General features: G+C 45.5%; 1 protein-coding gene across 5 annotated transcripts in view; it reads left to right on the forward strand.

Annotated features, from left to right (window-relative positions):
* The window catches only part of IFT43 (intraflagellar transport 43), a 63,545-nt gene that overhangs the window by 32,033 nt on the left and 12,652 nt on the right, over positions 1 to 18,860 (forward strand). For 2 of the 5 annotated variants that reach the window (XM_041397585.1, XM_041397576.1), the window contains exons 6-8: positions 7,849 to 7,921; positions 9,332 to 9,407; positions 9,745 to 9,807. In XM_041397585.1, the coding sequence (XP_041253519.1) occupies positions 7,849 to 7,921; positions 9,332 to 9,407; positions 9,745 to 9,807 (212 nt within the window). Of the gene's footprint in view, positions 1 to 7,848; positions 7,922 to 9,331; positions 9,408 to 9,744; positions 9,808 to 10,593; positions 10,833 to 10,995; positions 11,300 to 12,888; positions 12,959 to 18,860 lie in introns of those variants that run through there. The other 3 variants (XM_041397567.1, XM_041397557.1, XM_041397548.1) reach the window with 3 other exon arrangements.

Genomic DNA, 18,860 nt, shown 5'->3' on the forward strand with positions numbered 1-18,860 from the left:
GCAGATAGTGTGTGTGAATGAGACAGCTAACTGAAATGAAAGCCTAACTATGCTGCATAGACAACTGGAACCTGACCTGCAGGTGAGGAAAGCTGCCAGGAGACAGTCACTAGATCTGTGCCCTCAAGGCAAAACCCCTTCCTGCCTGCTGGGAAGCCTCCTCAAGGAAGCAGAGCCGATGATTAGACCTCTCTATGCGATGTCAAACCTCTAGAAGGACTTACCCTTCTGGCATGTGCCAGCAGCTCCTTTGCATTTGAACAGGATGAGAGTCCAGACTTTGAACAACAGAGGGGAAGTGGGCAGATGCCATGGTCCCCAATCCTTCTGGGTAGTGATATATATCAGGTGAGAGGTCTGTAATTCACAGCCATAAAATACCCAACACTGCTTGAGCTGCATGCAAATATACACCAATGATGATATTGCTCCAAAGACCTGAGAATAGAGCACAGTGAGGGTTATTGTTGGCTCTGTCATTCCTGATCAGTTTTGCCAGTTGCTTCCCTGGTGAGCTACTATTTCTACAGAGCACACCAAGTGCTAGTGGATTCCAACGGCCATGAGCTGCAAGGACAGCTGCAGTGGCTGAGCATGAAGGTAAGAGAGGGCAGAATCTGTAGGAACAGTCATGGATATGGCAAGTGGGTACTTCATAGGCTCAGAAGGCAGTGTTGGAGTGATTTGGGGAGAGCTAAAAGGATGAAAAGTTCTGAGCATCAGTGAAACGGAGACAGAGTGAACGACATGCTGTTTTGGAAGTGGTATGAATGGGCTGAACAGAAGGTTTTGGGGCAGAGAGTAATCAGTGGTTATTGGGTCTCTGTGACTGTGCACTGTGACTTCATGTGTGGCTCTTTCAGCACACCACAGCTTTCCCCTTTGCTGCTCCCCCACCCCATGCACTACTCTGAGTCTCTGTGCAAGGTCACTGAAGTGCAGACTTAGCCACCCTGATGGTTTCCACCGAGCTGTTGGTCCAGGCCAGCTTGAACCTCTCCAGTAATTGCTGGCATTGTGATCTAGAGCTCTGGTGGTGGAGGAAAGCTCTCTCTTGAGAGCCACAGTAGGTAGGGCAGAGTATGTCCTGAGAGACTGTCTTGAAGCAGCAGACCACTGGCCAAGGGTCAGTGGGCTCCTTAATTACAAGGGAGCACACCTAGCCTGTTGAGGGCTGAAAATGACAGTCTGGGGAAGCATCTTCTGTTGCTAAATTCTGCGATGTGGTGGATACACAGTCATATCGGCTCTGTGATTGCTGAGTCCATAAATGTATTTGACGGACTAGGTTTACCTAAAATACCCTTTAAGAAAAAGCTCTTGAAAGATGATTACAGAATTGAGACACCATCATTTAAAACTGCCTGCGGCAAACTCCTTTGAAAATTGCAGCAGTGGAGGGACAGAGAGAGAACCGCATAGCCCTTGATTGTAGTGTCGTTCCCCCAGGACCCGTCCCCCCTCCTCCTCAGTTTCTCATCTGATATGAGAGAAAGCAGCAGTAAGATTCCTCATCTGTCTTATGAAAATCCGATTCTGAGTGGCTCTGATCAAACCCAGCTGGCTGTCAGCAGCGGTGGCCTTGTTTGGAGGGAGGGAGGCTTCTGAGGAGTTGCTGGATGTGGAGGTGTCATGGGTGCTGCCGATCAAAGAGGCATTTTTTAATAAATATATATAAGGAAAAAAAAAAAAAAACTAAGGATTTAGCATAAAAGAAATGTAGTTTGTCTTGTTTTTCCAGTGTAACATGAAGAGGATGAAATAGAATCAGGCATGCCTGCTCCTGAACATACTTCCACAGGAGCATCCTGAGAAGCTGCCCCAGTAATGCTCTAGCACAAAGTCCCTTATCTCCAGCATTGTTGAAGAGGGTTTTATGTTTCTGAGTTCACTAGACCCTCTCAGGACACCTTATACATTCTCATCTGATGCCCCACTACTTTCTAAGTATGTTTTAGCAGGGGAGTAATGCAAAGGAACAGGGAACAGCCTTTGAAAAGAGGAAAACACATGTTACTGGAAAGGAGGGCAGGCGTACTGCTCTGTCAGGGGGCTGTTGGTAAGACTAGGAGCTGTGCTACCACTCTAAATGCTTATAACCTCAGGAGCATGGTGGACTCCAGGTCCTGGACCTGGCCTCCAGTCTCTCCTGTCTTCTGCTGCTGCTGAAGAGACCTATGCATGCACCTTGAAAGCCGTCAGGGTCTGCTTCTACTTGCATAAGTACAAGCCATGCTCTACTGCTTGTGAAGCCCTGCACTGAACCCAGCAACTCATAAGAACATAAGGCTGTTCTGTGGATCTCCTCACAGTTCAAATGACTGAAACTGGGCAGAACTTCTGTGTCAGCCGCAACCTTGGGAGGCAGCAGAAATGCCTGATGCCTGTCCCCTGCAATATGAACACACCACACCATTGAGGCATTAGAATGTCACTCCCAGCCAGTCATCCATCTAGCTGAGATGCAATATGATGCAAGGCAAATGTATAACCTTTTAATGCAAGGCTGTAGGGTCAGTACTGAATCTGCTGTATGACCTTCCCTACATCCTGTGACTCCTCTGGCACCTGCTCACAGGGTGACTTTTCCTATCAGCTTGACCAGGTTGTTCTGTTACCATCCTCTTCTCAGAAGGAGGCTCTGGGACATGGGACTCTCAGGTTATCTTCTGCTTATCTCAGCTTTTGAGACAGTGCCCTGGTAGCTGTGGTATTATCTGCTTTTCACTCTACTGTTTTCATCTTCCTGCTGGTTGACCAGGCAGGTACACTGCTCCATGCTGGCCTACTAGTAGGGCGATTTCAGTCAGGGAAAGATCCCTATGAAATTAATGTCCCAGCATCCAAAGAAGCATTCTTTATTCTCTCCATTTGCCTGCTGCTCTCCTGAGAAAGCTTCCAAGAGGCTTCAAGCTTGTTTGTGTGTTCAGCAGAAGCTGTCTGTGTCCCTTGTTCTTTGTGGTTTTTTGACGATTTTTTTTTGCCTGTTGCTTTCCACTTTTTTACTTTGGGTTTTTTTTTTTTTTTTTAAATTATTAATTCTCCATTTTTCCACTTAGAAAAATTATTTATTGCATTGAGATGCACTAATTAAAGCTGTTTTCTGGTATTTGGTTACTGAAGTGTTTGATGTCTCTCTGACAAGACCATGAAATGCACAGAGTGTCCACAGGGACAGAATTTGCTGAACACGGTGCTTTGTAAATGAGGGGACACAGTGTCGCAGCAGCTCATGAATATGAAATGCCCATGATGCTACCTCAGTGGACTTGGGAACACAGATGAATCCTGTCATGTGCTAAATGAGACCAATTTCTTTCACTTAACTTCATCTTCAATCAGACCTTCCATTTGCCTGTTTAAAATTCCCCAAACGTGATGCAGAAGGTAACAGCATTCAGTAAAACAAAGTTTTGCAGCAGCAGAGATATTGTAATTATTTCAGTTTTACGTTTTATGAGCAAGCAACATAAAATAAAGTTAGTTTCATTTTTATACCTTCTTGGTGGTAGGAGAATGCCAGCTCCAGAGGCCACTGCCCTCTCTGTGTTCTCTGGATATGGTGGTGTGTGCACAGGGAGGGCAGCACAGTACCCAACACAAGAGTGTCCATTCTGAATGGCCTTTGAAACACTGACCCAGCTGGGGAAGTGGATCAGACTGTGTAAGATGGAGTCTTTGTGTATGGGTGCCAGGATGGGGGCTCAGGGTACTCTTAAAGCAGCTTAGGGAGTAAGCAGCACACTCTGACTAACTGCAGCCTGAACTGGAACATGGTTTCTAGATGCAGCTTTGCCAGTGATTTATTGCCTGACCTGGAAGAGGTTCTGTCTGTCCCTGGAAGAGATTCTATCTGTCCCTATTTATGTGCCATCTTGTATCTAGCAGACAACTTAGTTCTTTGGGGCAAGGAGCAGATCTTACTGGGAGTTTACAGGATTTTAAGAGACCCAGCCTGCAGGTGTTGCTACTAAACCAAAAATCAGCCCTGCATGGGAGGGGAGGTGCAATTTACCAACTTTCAGGAGCAGCTGGGTATTAGAGTGGTACAGATTCTCCCATCTCCTGCTTGTTGCTTCTGTGGTTGTCTTCTTTGCCTGTCAGTAAGTTATTCGCTAAGAGGTAAAAAAGGTGATGTTTAGTACATTAATATGAATGCATAAAGCTCTCCTTTCTGTATGACTTGAAAAGCTGCTGTTCCTTGCTTATTGTTTGACTGTCTGTCTATCTTTACTCTTTCCCCTCCATCTTCTCCTCCTCCCATTCACACACTTTTGTCTTATGGCGTTGGTGCCTTACCATAACTTAGTCACAAAGCTCTTTTTGTGTAAGGCCTGGCTAAGTTCAGCTGTTCAAATAAAATATTATTCTGAATTAATGCTGGGACTTAGATGTTCTGGGACAATCAGTTTTGTGCAGTGACTTAACCCCCCAGTTAGCCAACTTGGTACTGGTATCTCCTGCCACACTACAACTTCCACATGAGTAAGCTCATTTTGATTTCATTCTTTGTTCACTTGTTATAACCATCTGGGAGGTGGAGGGGAGTTTGCTTTTGTCATCTAGCGTTTGGTTCTCACTCATCTTTGCACAGGCCATTTGTTCACTACATTGAGCTGCTGTGAAGGTGTGTCTTTTTGCAGTCATTTCTGAGGTTTGCCTACATGGGCATGAGAACCTGACCAGTAAAGTATGTGTCAAGGTTCTGCACCAGAAGCACAGGTTTATGGAAAATGATCTGAAACCCCCACACTGAACAGTAGAGGAAAAATGTGGGTCACAAAGTGCACAAAGTGGGGGTTTGTTATACAACTGTTGCTGGAAAAAGATGCAGTGGATTGGGAGGACATGGTCCTGTGAAATTTTCTGCATGTACTAATGTTACATGTAAAGCCTTCCTGCAGCTAGTGGGAGTATTAAAAGTAGAGCATATGCCTACTCCTGCAGCACAACAGCCTGTGCTGTGCTAATCCCCCTGCAGCTGACACTGTGCCACAACTTAGCTGTGTTACCAGAGCGTATAGGAAAAAAGATGTGAATCTCAAGAAGAGCAAAAAAAAACAAATAAGAGGCTGGATAATCAGTGGGGATAAGGTTGGGTCCTTGGTGATAAGCGAGAGCTGAGACACTTTGCAAACTGTACAGAGAGAAGGGAGAGGGATTGTGCTGAAGTGGCACCATGGGAATTGGCAGAGGGAAGAGGTAATTATGAGTAACAAGTGAAATAAAGACCCAAATATTTCAGGAATTATTTGTCCCTGATAGCAGTCAGCCCAGGGACCTGATATTTTCTTAAAATTGGAGACATTTCTGTACTGTTTCCTGTCAGTCTTACAGTCCTAAAGGGCATTGCTTCTGCCTAGAAATGGACAAGGCATCTGCACTTTGCAGTAAGAACAAGCGTGCACTGGCCTTTGTTGGAGGGGCTGGCAGGGGCCCCCAGAGCTTTTCCAGCTCTTCTGTCTGAAATATTTTCAAAGTGTCTATAAAATATTGGAGCCTTGAATTTCTTTTGGAAAGAATTTCTAAGTGATCACCTGAATTTTGCTAATACAGAGTGGAGGTCGTGCTCTGCAAGGGGTTTAGAAATCTCTCTATGGAATTCACTGGCAATGAGATAAAATCAGCACTAGAGAACCCAGGATTCTTTGTGAACCTGCAAAATGGAAGGAACATCACTGATCGGGGCCTTAAGTTTACAGCTTTTTCTAGTGTAAAAAGAGATCAACAAAAACAAGAGAGAACTGGCAAGAGAAGACTCCTGAAATAGCTGCCAAAATGAGCACTGAGTGAAGAAATTCAGTTTCCTGCAAACACCTTTTACATTTCTGCTGTCAAAAGTGGATAAACATCTGACCTTCTCCTGCTCTGTGGGTGAAGACAGCTCTGTTCCCAGATAGCTTTTAATTTACTTGTGCTTGCTGAGAAACGTTCACAGTCTCGTCATAAAAGAATAAATTAGTTCAGGAGGGGTTAAATAGTTTCTCATTCCCATGCTCATTTTCCTGGACTTAACAGGGCACCTCTGCACAGAGCTTCATTCCCCTCCTTGGACAGTCTGTTTCCTCCTTCGTTCTTGTTGCTTATATACAGGGACTTTCTCCCACATTATCCCTGAGCAGATTTTACCAGCTGCCTCCACATGTTGGTCTGTCTGTCCCTGGAGATGCTTTTGTCCCATAAGTGCATTTGCTACAAGTTTTACCAAGAGCTGGGAGCCTCTGCAGGAAGGAGCCAGTGGGATAGCAGCTATTACAAGATATTGGCCTCTCAAGCAGAGCTGGGGAGATCTGCCCCAAATGGCCAGCGATGCACAGGTGAGACATTCCATGCACTTGCCTCCTCTGCCGTACGGACAGCCTAGGGGCTGTTGCTGCAGTTTCCCTTTAAATGTCTTTGGGAAGTTTGCTGCAGTTGGAGAACCTCTTCACAGGCACCTGCTCCTTGGAAGCTAGAAGGCACAGCTCTGCTGAGGCCGGCCAAGCTGTCACTCCTCTTGCCGTGGCCATGCTCGTGACAGCCCCTGTCCCGCTCAGCCTTCCTCCAGGCAACCAATTAGCGAGAATTCCCACTGTGTGGCCAGCTCCGGAGGCCACTGCTGCGGGGCCCGGCTGACCCGTGCCCTGCTGCAGCTGGGCCAGCGCTGCCTCCTGGCCGGCGGGCGGGGACACACGGCTGAGACCCTGCGCAGCTCTGACAGGCGGCCGGACTGGGGGCTTCTCGGGAAGACCCTGCCCAGAGCCCTCGGCACCATAGGTGGGAATGTGTCTCCAGCTCCTGAATATTCATCTCGGCCTGGGCTGAAAAACGGGGCAAAGCCAGGCTCAGCTGCCTACTGCCATCCAGCAGTAGCGTTGCTGCTGGCAGATCTGGGAGCAGGCTGCTCCCAGTGCTGAAGGAGCCAGCTCTGCCTGCTTTCTGGGCAAGTGAAACCTTTTCCCTGAGCCAAACCAGCTTCTCCATGATTTGAGGGCTCGGGGTCTCTGGAGAGCCTTTGCAGCCTTGAGCCTTTAATGGAGCTCTGTATTGGTGTATTCTGTTCTTGCTTTGAGCCTCCAGTTACTTTGCCTTCTCTTTCTCCTTTTTTTGCACTAACTTTTTGCAATGCTTTATCAAGTGACAGACTGTGCAATGCTTTCGGGGCCTTGCTTCTTTAGTAGGATGCAATGCACACTCAGTTCTTCCTCTATCCTCAATTCTTTTGTTTCTAGCATCCTTCTTAGTTGGAGTAGCCATTCTCCTTGTACTGGGAATACCCAGTGAACTTCAGCCATTCCAGGATGTTACTAGAAGTCATGAAAAAGGTTTGTGACAATACAAGACGTGTTCCCTAGTGTTTGTATCTGCTAGATCATCAGCACTTCCTTCAGCCTCTGCACAGCCTGAGACCCCAAGAGCAGATCCTTCAACATGCAGTTTTATGTGGATTCTCTCAGTTTCTGCCCCATGTTTCATTTTTAACAGTCTGGGTGACTGGTGTCTGAATGAGTGATAACACATAACAAACAAACTCTTGTCAGTTGATGATGGCAACATAGGCAGCAAGTGGTACAGGTGGCTTCTTTTGGCTTCAAGGTTGTGTTCAGATGCATAGTCCATGGCCTATAGAGCCCTACCTGGATTAATCTGTTCCTCTTGCAAGATTTCTTGTGACCTCAGATTTCAAAGTTTTATTGCCTTGTTTAAATATTAAACAATATATTTTTAATTATTGCTAAATAACTGTTTTGTGTTTCCCTCTAATAAGAAACAGGGTGTTTCATATCTGTGAAGCAAGGGAATCTTTGTCTTCAGTGAGAGGAGAGCACAACACTCCCCACTTACTGCTGCTGCTTTCTCTTGTTGCAGACATTCCTGTGATCCCTGACTTGGAGGATGTCCAGGAGGAAGATCTGGCCATGCAAGTGGCAGCTCCCCCCAGGTAAGAGCACTGCCAGGTGCTCTTGAGGCTCTCATCAGCAGTGCAAACTGGCTAGTGAAATTAAACCCATCTTACTCATGCTCTTTGGATGACAGCAGCAGTGCTGTTCAGCAGGGTTTGGTGTGGTCTTTTGTGACAGTAGTGCTGCAAGCTGAACAGTGCAAAATTCTTGTTTCCTATTACACAGAGAAAGCAATTACTGCATATTCTCTCTATATATAAAAACCTAAATTAGAATAATGTATTTGATGTTGCAAAATCAAACTCTCAAAAGTAGGGAATTTCTTGATTTAAGGTTGTCTGCATAACCCCAAATGTCTCCAATGCACATGCATTATCACACACACTTTAATTTTGATGGTTGTAGGCTGCTTTGTCCTCCACGGAATATTTTTCTTACTCAAGTGTGTAGTTAATTTGCAAAGTACAATCTTCAAAGTGTTGTTTGAAGGGGCTGTTGCAGTAGCCTTGGAGTCAGCTCAAGAGAGACCAGAAAGTTTTAAGAAATGAAAGTTTTTGGAGTTTTGTCTTAAACATACCAGGAAAGTCTTCTTTCCTCTAATGGGGCTATTGCCAAGGTCACAGCCTGGGATTTCTGCTGATCCTTATTTGGACGGGTAGATCTTACTCCTGGCCACAGATGCCTCTCTCACAAGTGAGGAGTAGTTATTGTAATTATATAGCTGTTAACAAAAATAATTGACAGTTTATGTAGTAAATTTAAAATTACTGTGTCTCTCACTGGAATAAATTTCTTTTGCTCTCTCTTTTTTTTTAATAAAGTGATCAGATCCTCCTATATTCATAGTTTTCTTGCAGTAGAAAAGACAAGGGATTTTCATAGACAAACACAAGAAAATTAATTAAATTAATAGAAGTCTTTTCTATAGTGTTGGATCACTTGTGAAGGCAGGTGTGGTACAACAGTGTATCACCCTACACCATGTTTTTCTTGGAAAGCTACATTTTAGGAAGTCATATTTAATAGCTCTGCTGCAGCTCAGACATAAAAAGCCAAAAAACCCTACTAATCTCTAGCTTGTATGGTGTTGCTCTCAGAGGCTCCTTTGCTAAGGCACTGGGGCTGTTTGAATGCTCACTATGGACTTCTTTTCTTTCTAGCCCTTGCAACTAGTCTGTGGATCTTGTTTTGGCATGCTGGTGTCTCTGAGGAGTTTATGGTTGTTCCACATCCTATTTTTATGCATGTGCACACCCTGGTACTTAGATTTGTCAGTGACTGTTCATTTGCTGACTGAGCTGTGCTTCTGTCTGGGTACATCCATCCCAAGAGTCTGCATGGGGGATGTGACACTCGAGATGTCACCAGATGACTGTTCGTGTCACCCTTCTCCTCACATGTGCTTCCACACTGACACAGGCTTGTTCTCTGACCCTTTCTGGCTGCAGTGTGCAGGTGAACCGAGTGCTGACCTACCATGACCTGGACAAAGATCTAATGAAATATGCTGCTTTCCAGACTCTGGTAAGTGGATTTTGCTATGGGCTGGCCAATGTGAATCCCTCTCCTGGGTTCATGTCATTCTCCACAGTGATCCTCAGCTGCACAAAATACACAGCCTTATCATCCAGAGAACTTGCAGTCTCCCTGTAAATCTGTTCCTCTCTGCAACATAGCTTTTGTACTTGTGTCTGTAAATAATGTGCATATGGTACCTGTTTCTCAGATGAGGTTCTTGCTGTTGTCCTGGACAAAGTGACCCTTATGAGGCAAATGTGGCAAAGTCTAACAAATGTATCTGGTGAAATGATGGTGTTCATTTTCCCAGTGTCTGTAAGACTGTGACTCTGTATCATCATAGGATGGGGAGGTAGACCTGAAGCTCCTCACCAAAGTTTTGGCTCCAGAGCATGAGCTACGAGAGGTAAGTCTTTGTTTTGTGGAACACCAACAAGGTAAAAGTTTCTTGTTTGTCTCAGACTGTACTAGGAAAGGAAGACTTGTCAGTGGGGGTGAGAAGAGATGTGAGGAGGAGATTGTCCAAGCTGGTGGAGGTTTGACTTCCCCAGCAGGTGATTTTTAAGATAGGTAGTGCTTTCTTGGTGTGAGTTCATGGCATCACTATGATTGGCCAGTATGAAGTAAGAAGGAGCTGGTCAGGAAAATGTGCAAGGCCTAGTACTGTCAGAGATCCCTGCAGAAACAGTGCTTTGTCCTTTGGTGGCCACCATGAGCTACAGGTCGTTCTACAGAAAAGTACAGAGGGACAAAGGCAGAAAGCATTTTGGGTTTGGGCAGGGGGTTTTTAAAGCAGGACAGAACAACCTCAATAAAACTGGGTGGGCAGGAGCTCAGGACTTGCAACAAAGGATTTCTGCAGCTTTGAACTGCACATGCTTCAGCAGAAGTGGAGAAGAGTGGAAGGGCTTCTTTCTATGCCCTGCATGGGAGTATCTAATATTAACAAGTATCAACAAATATGTCCTTTCTGGATTTTTAGAACATGAATAATTTTGTCCACATTTTAAAATTGTAGCAGATATTCACATTTCTTTCTGGCTAGTATTTCTGCTCTAGCCAGCTGAATCTGAGACTTCCCTGGTCAGGGCAGTTGCCTTTTGGTTTCTGTCTTTGCTGTTCTGGCATTGTTCAGAGAACTTTGGGTGACACAGTAACATTTCAGCATGTTTGTCTTTTTTCCTCTTGGTAGGATGATGTCAGCTGGGATTGGGACCATCTCTTCACAGAGGTGTCATCAGAACTAGTGACTGAGTGGGACCTGGGGCAGTCGGAGAGGGAGGACCACCTGAGTCTCCCATAGAGCTCTGACACACCAGAAGTCTCATACATCCATCTCCTGTAAATAGTTAAGCACTTAGATTTTCTATTCACTTGTTTGTATTTGAGAATTTATTTCAGATGTGAAAATAAATAGGACCTTGCTTCATAGAAAAATTCTCTTGGGAGAAGTTTTGGTTATTTTTTAATAAGAATTTTTCTTCTCAAAAGAAATTAAGAATTCTAAACACAATAAAATATTTACTTATAAAGAGTCATTCCACCTCAATAGCACCTCTGCAGATAACTGCAATGGTTGGTCTTTTCTCTATAGAAACACAGCCTCTCTGGAGTGGACCATCATACAATGGAGTGTGGTTTGCACTGATGGCTATCAGAGAAGCTTGGGCTGATATGACTTGTTTTCATGGGACATCCAGGTTACCATCTTCCTCACAACAGACACCTCAAGTTGTCAGGATATCTGATTTATATTTCATCCAGCAGCCTCCAGCCTTTCCTTGTTAGTTTAACCTCTCTCTTGGAACATTACCTCTGTATTGACTCAGGATGCAGCACCACCTATTAAACTGCCACTTGTTACAACCCCTCTTTATACCTTGAGGTTTCCCAGCTAAATTCTGACCAGGCATAACCTCACTTAGCTTTTGCAATCACATGAAACCACAGCCTGAATGGAGATTGCTTCAGGCATAGGTACTTTGCAAGGAAAATGTTTATTCCATGTGCGTGAAAGAATGGAGCCTGATGCTCTCAAATAAGGTAACTCCCTGGTGGGTGTCTCCTTGGAACCAAGTAACTCACTCTTATTGTCATCTATATAAAGAAAAACTCATTTTGCTGTTAATACCTTGTCCCTGTAGAACTGTGGTCATTATTTGCAGGAAACAGTAACATTACTTCTAAACCAATGTCCTTCAAAGCCTTGCCCTGTTGGAGAATCTTGCTGTATACTTCTGGGGAGTGCAGGTGCTGGGAGGAAGCTTGCTGTGCTGCTTTTCTTTGCTTGTTTGGTTGGTCTAACAGAGCACTGCATTCCCACTTTTGTGACAGCAGGACAAGTCAAATAGCTCACTGTGAATTCACTCTGCAGAATTTCAGGTGAGAGCTGACATGCCAAACAACTTTACCAACAAAAAGAAGGAGTTGGGCCCCACTCTGGGGCCACAAAATAATGGGAGGCTTATCTGTGTTAAGGAAACTGTAAGTTTTTTACAACCAAGACATTTCTCCTATAACTAGAAAACTAAGTGAGGCATAAGCTTGGGAGGCCATTGTATGGAAGATAAACTGAAAGTCTTTCTCTGAGCAGAAAAACCTGTTTTGGTAGGAGCAGAAACTTCACAGCTGACCTAGCACCTACTTTTCTGTGACACTTATGATTCCTGGCCAAAGAGCGTTTAGAATGCTTTGTACATCCAGGAAAAAAAAAAATTAATTCAGCAAACTGAAATAGGTTAGTAAATCAGAAAACAAGCTAGTCTGAGAGGGAAAAAAATAGGTGCTTTGGGCAGCTGGGGACCCTGGGCAGGGCCAGGCCTGTGCCCAGTCTGAGACCTTGGTAACCCAGCAAACACCTGAGTATAGAGCTGGAGAGAAGGGCTTGAAAAAAAATGCCAACATCATCTATTTTATGTCAGGAAGAGGTATCTTTGATTATTTAGTCTCACCTGCTATAATATAGGCCATGGCAGAGTCCTGTGAGAGGAGGCTGAGGTTTGCCTGTCTTTTAGAAAGGCAGACAGTATATTTAAAACTCCTTCCTGGTTACTTTTTAATAGATTATTGCCTTATGGTTTAAACAGACAGTGTATTTAAAACTCCTTCCTGGTTACTTTTTAATAGATTATTGCCTTATGGTTTAAAATCTGCTTTATTTCTAGACTCAGTTTTTGAGTTTCATCTTTTGTTTCTTGAGCATGCTTGCTATCATCTTTCCACAGCCACGCTGTCAGGTATTTTCTCCTTGCTTCAGTATTTATGTGCACTGGGATCAGGTTGTCTCTTTAATTTCCTTCAATAAACTTAATAGACTGAGACTTGTTTCCATGTCTGTTCCACTCCTTGCACAGCTGGAGGAGGGGAGGTGGGTGTCGGGCTCCTGGCCCTTCTCCAGTAAGCTGTTCCCACCCGCCTTCCTTCCACAGTTGTGTTTTAGTTGCAGTGTTGGGAAGATGAATAAGACCTGTTGCTTCTTCTTTCTCAGGTCCTGGTGCTGTCACACACATGTTACTGTCCTTACTAAAGAGGAACAATGAGCTGCTGTTTCATGCCCAAGCTTGTCATGCACCAGTGTGCGTTGGCGGTGACAAAGCTGTCTCAGGAACCCACATTTCTGACAAGTCCTGTGGAAAGAGCATGCAGGAGAGGAAATGGCAGGTGTAACTTTTCCCTCTAGACTGCAAAGCAGTCGCTCTGGTTGAGCCTCAGGTGAGGTAAGAAGAGGGAGCAGTTTTCAAAACAGTGTCCCCAGTTCCTAGGAACTCAGATCAGTGCTCTGGGCTGTGCCTGGCCAAGGCATAGAGTATTCCCTTGCTGGTCTCCACAGACCCTGTATTGCAGAGGGGTAGTGCAAGGTACAGTGGTGTACTTAGGGCCACACATCGAATCTTTGGCAGAATCAGGCTTAGAAATTAAGAACCTCAAGTTCCCAATTCCAGCATGGCTTTCATGTACCTGGCAAGCGTTTTTCATCTTCAATTCAAACATGGCAATTCACTGTAGAGCAGTCTTGCTTAGTCTTTGTTCTGCTCTGTACTTACATTGCTGAGGAAGAGCTGCAAACCTGTCAAGGTGTGTGTGTCAACAGCATGTTGAGCTCAGTGAGCTGGCATGAGGTGTCTGCCCAGGACTTGCTAGGATTTTGGATGGGTGTAAATATCTACCTGTAGATAGCTTCTGGCAGACTCAGCTCAACAGAGCAATACTGGGAAAATGGTGAGCCTCATCACAGATAAAGAAGCGCATAAAGGAAAAATTAAATCTAGGTTCTATCAGTTTTAGAAATCTCTGGTTTTGCTTGCAATAATACATATGATATTTATAGGCTTTCTTGGTAGAGGTGCCTTACTAGAGTGCAGTTTGTCAGTGACGGGGGAGTATTGGGGCTGAGACAGCCTAGGAAACACTGGAAAAAATGGAGGAAATAAAAGCTGAAAAAATGCCGGACCCGGCAACTTTCCATTAAAGAAGCTTTTAGAGGCACTGTGGCTGGCTGTTTTGTTAAGTGTGATAAAGTGAGTGGAGGTGGGGGGGAGCTCCTATGTTAATAAGTTGGAAAGGCACTGCCGTTCCTCTCTCCAAAGCATCTCAGGGAAAGTGGAATTAATTCATGGCATATGCTCCCAGCATCTGCCGCGGTGCCCCGGAGTGGCGGGAGCCGAGTGCCAGGAGTGCGAGCCAGAGCCTGTGTCCCCGCTCCTCTGCGGGCCTTGTGCGGGGCTGCTGCCTGCGGCCGGGCGTGGCTGCTCCAGTGGAACACGCCCAGCTGCCAGCCTGCCCGCTGGGACTGTCACAGCCCGGGCCGCAGGACTTCTGCCTCTGAAGGAGGAGAGATGCTCTAGGCTTGGGGAGGGAGGCGGGGATGTTTGGATATAAGAGACCAGAATTGAATTAGCTTTTGAATGAAAGCTAATCCAATTTTTCCCAAACAGCCTAAATTCCTCCCACAGCATTCCCTGCCCTCTTCTCCAGCCATCTGACTTGTTCTGTCTTGCTATGAGTTTTCCTCTTCCTTCTTTCCCACCATATCTTTACAGATGATTTGATCCTCTCCTTGAGAGAGAGAGCAGACATATTTGGTGTTAGATGGGATTTCATTCTCTGTTTAATGGCTTCTGGGAAATAACTTTTCACACCTTATTTCCCCTTGACTGACCCAGACCACTAGTAGAGTGCTGTGGTAATCTTTGCCTGTGCTTCATGATCTGCCCATGAGCTTTCCCTCAGGAAAGGGCATCCAGAGCCAGCCCTCCAGGCTGCTCTTTCTGCAGTCACATCCTTCCACCTTTTTGGACAGCTGCCTGAGATATGGGACACTTTCATGGCCTGTAGAGCTGACAGAGCCAGGAGAAACTGGAGTAGTGGGTGATCCCCAGGCAGGGCAGAGATGCCCCATGCTGCCTACGTGCTGTTCCAGCAACTGCTCCTTGCAGCTTCCCCACTTGTGCTCCCTTTTGAAATGTGGTGCTCCAGTCCTGGCCTGTGCAGGGATGGTGCTGTACTGAGTGAGGGCCAAGGCAGGGCAACATGGGGGATCCACAACTGGGTGCCCTGGTGAGACCAGTCCTCTCAGGGCCGTGCTTTATCCAGGGGTGTGACCTGCACTCCTGGCTGTCTCAGCCTAGGAAGGACCCTGATTGATTCAGTCATGAATGCTGTGTGGCATGGATGTCCAGAGTTCCTGAGCCCACTAATCCCTCTGCCATGATCCCTGGGGAGATGAAACATTTCCTCCTAGTGCCCTGTTACTTGTGTCTGCCCCAGCAGGCTGCTCTGCACAGACCTCACTGGGGCCACAACAGCTCCATGCCATGGGCTCTCTTATCAGGCTCCATCTCCTGTCACTTTCAGGACCACTTCATTATCCTTTTATTAGCCCTCTTCTCCTGCTTATCGTTTTTAATAATCACACTGGATCAGCTGGAGTGCTGACAGCTGCCCCTTGTCTATTCTTTCTGTCTATTTTAATCCTGCCTGCTTATCTGAAATAAACCTGATCCTTTTTCTTTTAATTAAAGAAATTTGGTGAGCCAGCCCCTCCTCCATGCAGAGATAGGACTGATCACACCAGTGATACGGAGGGAGCAGGAAAAGGGGCAGATTACTGGGTGACAGTGTTTTCCACAGCCTGAAGATATGGGATGTCAGAGTAGAGGCTGGAAGAGATTGAGTCACGTGTGTTGTGAGACGAAACACAGCACTGGGTAATTGTGAGGTGCTTATTTTGGGGTCTCTGTGTCTGATCCAACGTGCTGATGCGGGGCTGTGACTACATTGCACCAGTGCAACACAAACAAGGGAGGTCTGTTCCCCTCTCTCTCTTTAGCATGGATGGCAATAGCAATGCCAGGCTCAGAGCCGGTGTGAGTGGCCTGTATGAGTGGCCAGGGCTGCTGGGATCACTGCAGTTCCTACAGGGGCTAGAGGAATTTGTTTCTCAGTGCTTTATAGTGCTGCCAGAAGGTGCAAGTGCTGGTCTTCACAGTGATGCTCCTGCTTTGTGCTTCCACAGGCATTGCTTCCGGGGCCACCGATCTCATTCTAGTCTCTTAAAAATGCCTCACTGAGCAGTTTGCTTGAGTTGAAGTATTTGTGATGTCTGTAGGGACAGGTCACTCAGGGAAGGGCTTTGCAAATAGGCTGGGAGAAAATTGTTGTGCTAATTCACACTTTTATGAACCCATAAACTCAAATCTGCATTCATTGCAATCTGCAAAGTGACTGGAGTGTGGGCTGAAATGCTTAGGAAGTGTTAATCAGGGGTCCGTAACAAAGCAAAACGCCCTGAAGTGCAGCAGCAGGAGCTTGGCCATAAGCAGCAGGAGTATTCAACCTTAGTGCTAGACAGGCCAATTCTTTGGCTCTCAAACGCTTCATTTCAGATGCTCACATTGCAGGTTGACTGAATGCGTATGTACCCTCTGCTACAGAATATGGCAGCTGGCTCAGATTTGTAGGGCTGTTTCACCCGAGAGGCTGTGGGCCCAGGAAGAGTATAGGGCAGAGCTTCCTGATGCTCAAATGAGAGTGTAGCTTTGAAATCCTGTCAAGCAGAGCCATGCTGGCTTCTGTCCCTGTGCTTCTGTTGTTTGTGAGTATTGCAGCTGACTGGGATGAACGTTAACCTGCAGTTCAGTTGGTGATGGAGCTGCCCCAGTACAAACCCATGTATGTGGCTTCACAGATAATTTAAAAATATGTGATTCTCTAGCAGTCACAGGCAAGAATTGTGTATGGTGGCATTTATGCTGTTGCTTCTATTTGAAATGTCCTGCTGCTTACAGAAAATCTCTTCATCATTACTTAATGTTGAACAAAATGTTTGGAAGATGAGGACATGCAGGATTCACTTGCCTAAACTGATATACTGTTAATTGATCAGCTTTTATTATCTGACCCTGCTCCTTCAGCAAAAATCACTCATTTTTTGGGTCCAAGTAAGGAAAATTCTCCGGAAGGTTTTTGGCCCTGAAATGATGAGGGACACTGCATTTGGTGTTGTGGAACATTTTGAATCAGCCAAAACAGATGGACTTGCTGTCCATGTGATAGACTGAAGTCTTGCTCTTATCATTATCCTGATCAGCAGAACTACTCAAAAAGCCGGGAAAATGCCTTGGGAAATTGCCAAAGAATTTGATCCAGTTCAAGCAACCTTCTGAGTGCCTGGAATTCCAAAGCCAAATTGGAGCTAAGCCCATGGCTCCCTGTGGCCTGTGAGGTCGTGTGTTCGGACAGCTGTAGGCTTGGTGAATCAACCTCACAAATAAATGGGCAATAATAGTTCAGGCTATGGTAGCTGTACTGAACTCATGCACACCTAGTCCAGATAGCAAACCCCATCTAACTCATCCAAGAAACAGCCTGGATTTGCCCTCCTGAGTGCTGTAAGTCCTCTTCTTAGGACCTGAGCTACTTCCTTTAAAGCCTCTCTAGTACTGGCCTCTGTATTGCTCTATGCCCCACAGAGATACTCTTACTCACTTCCATGGCTTTCAAACCCATAGTTCCCAAGACTTAAGATCCTGTGTGTCCCTGTGCATGGGGGATTGGATGCTCTTCTTTTCATACAGAGGGACCAGAATTAATAATTGATAATTCAAGTTCTCCAAGGCCCCACAGTGAGACTGTGACACAGCTAGGAACCGAATCCAGCACCTCTGAGCATGCGTCCAGTTTCACAGCCACATTACTTTGCTAACTGAAATTATGTACAAGGCCAATATATTTGTTCATTTTGATTTTCAGCCAAGAGCTGGTTTCAGGCTACGGATCTCCTTCCAGATGTTCATAAACACTAAGTAAATCTTCATAGTCTCTGTACAAAGTGTCTTCCCCAGGAACAGCACCAGCACACTGCCCACCTGGTAGTATGCCCGCTAAGATAGGAAACTGTAATCATGTCCTGCAAAACCTGCTTTCTACCATAAGGCTGCTCTGCTTATCCCAGAAATAGCCAGTGAAAGGGATGAGTTGTGAATGAGCCTGACTATTTTCCAGGGCAAACTCTGGAAGTCTGAAGCCACTAAGGCTCTTCAACCTGCTGATATCTCACTCTACAGAGAAAGTTCTGCTGAGTTCAGCAGAAGATGACCATAAAGTAGGGATGGAAAATCTGAGAGATGCATAGGCCATTCAGTAAGGCTTTGGTAAGTCATACAGTAGCACACTGCCTTAAGATTAGCCAAGTAAATGCAGTGGGTTTTTTTGTTTGCTTAAGTCACATAGTGCTCAAAAGCCTTTAACAAAACTATGGGCCCTGCCTGTTCCAGGGCCTGTATGCTCTTGTCAGAGGGTATCCCAGCCCCAACATAGTTCTTAATCAAGTGAGACTGGTTGTGGCACTGTCTGTGACTGCTCCTTGTGACATAAACAGGCAAAGAGAGAGCTCTGTAAGATATCTATGCATGACATGCAATTGAGTATGTAGTTTGGAGACTATTTGTTCAGTAAAGGCAATGTCACATTACTCAAATATACCTGGAATAGTGGTGTGGGTCTAAAACATCCATCCTTAACTTGTCAGATAAACAGGTGTTTTGTTTTCATAAAGTGGACTTATATCTGTGTCATACCGGATACAGGCCTTTCCTTGGGTGGAGGATGTCCCTGTGCCATACAGAGCATACCTACATCTCACCAGCTGAGCAGGTTCTGTCTGGTTGGGCCCAGGGATCTGTATGTCTATCAGTATAACGTGCACATGCACCAGTGATGGCTGGGGTTGGAAGTATTTATGGCAATTAAAATGTTTTGCCTGGAAGCTGTTTTGGGGCTTTTTTGAAGTGAGGATTTTCAGACTTCAAGGTGTTAACAGTCCCTCTAAACGGTTTTGTTTTTTAATTGGAGCAAATGACTGTGGAGCCATTAAACATTCGCCTCTCTGCAGTTGTTTCTAAGCCCTTTCAGTCCTTCTTCTATTTATTCTGTTTAATTCAGTCAGGTAGCTTCGGGGCA

Source organism: Onychostruthus taczanowskii, unplaced genomic scaffold (assembly GCF_017590055.1).
Source record: "Onychostruthus taczanowskii isolate IOZ18803 unplaced genomic scaffold, ASM1759005v1 scaffold1, whole genome shotgun sequence".
Classification (NCBI taxonomy): domain Eukaryota; kingdom Metazoa; phylum Chordata; class Aves; order Passeriformes; family Passeridae; genus Onychostruthus; species Onychostruthus taczanowskii.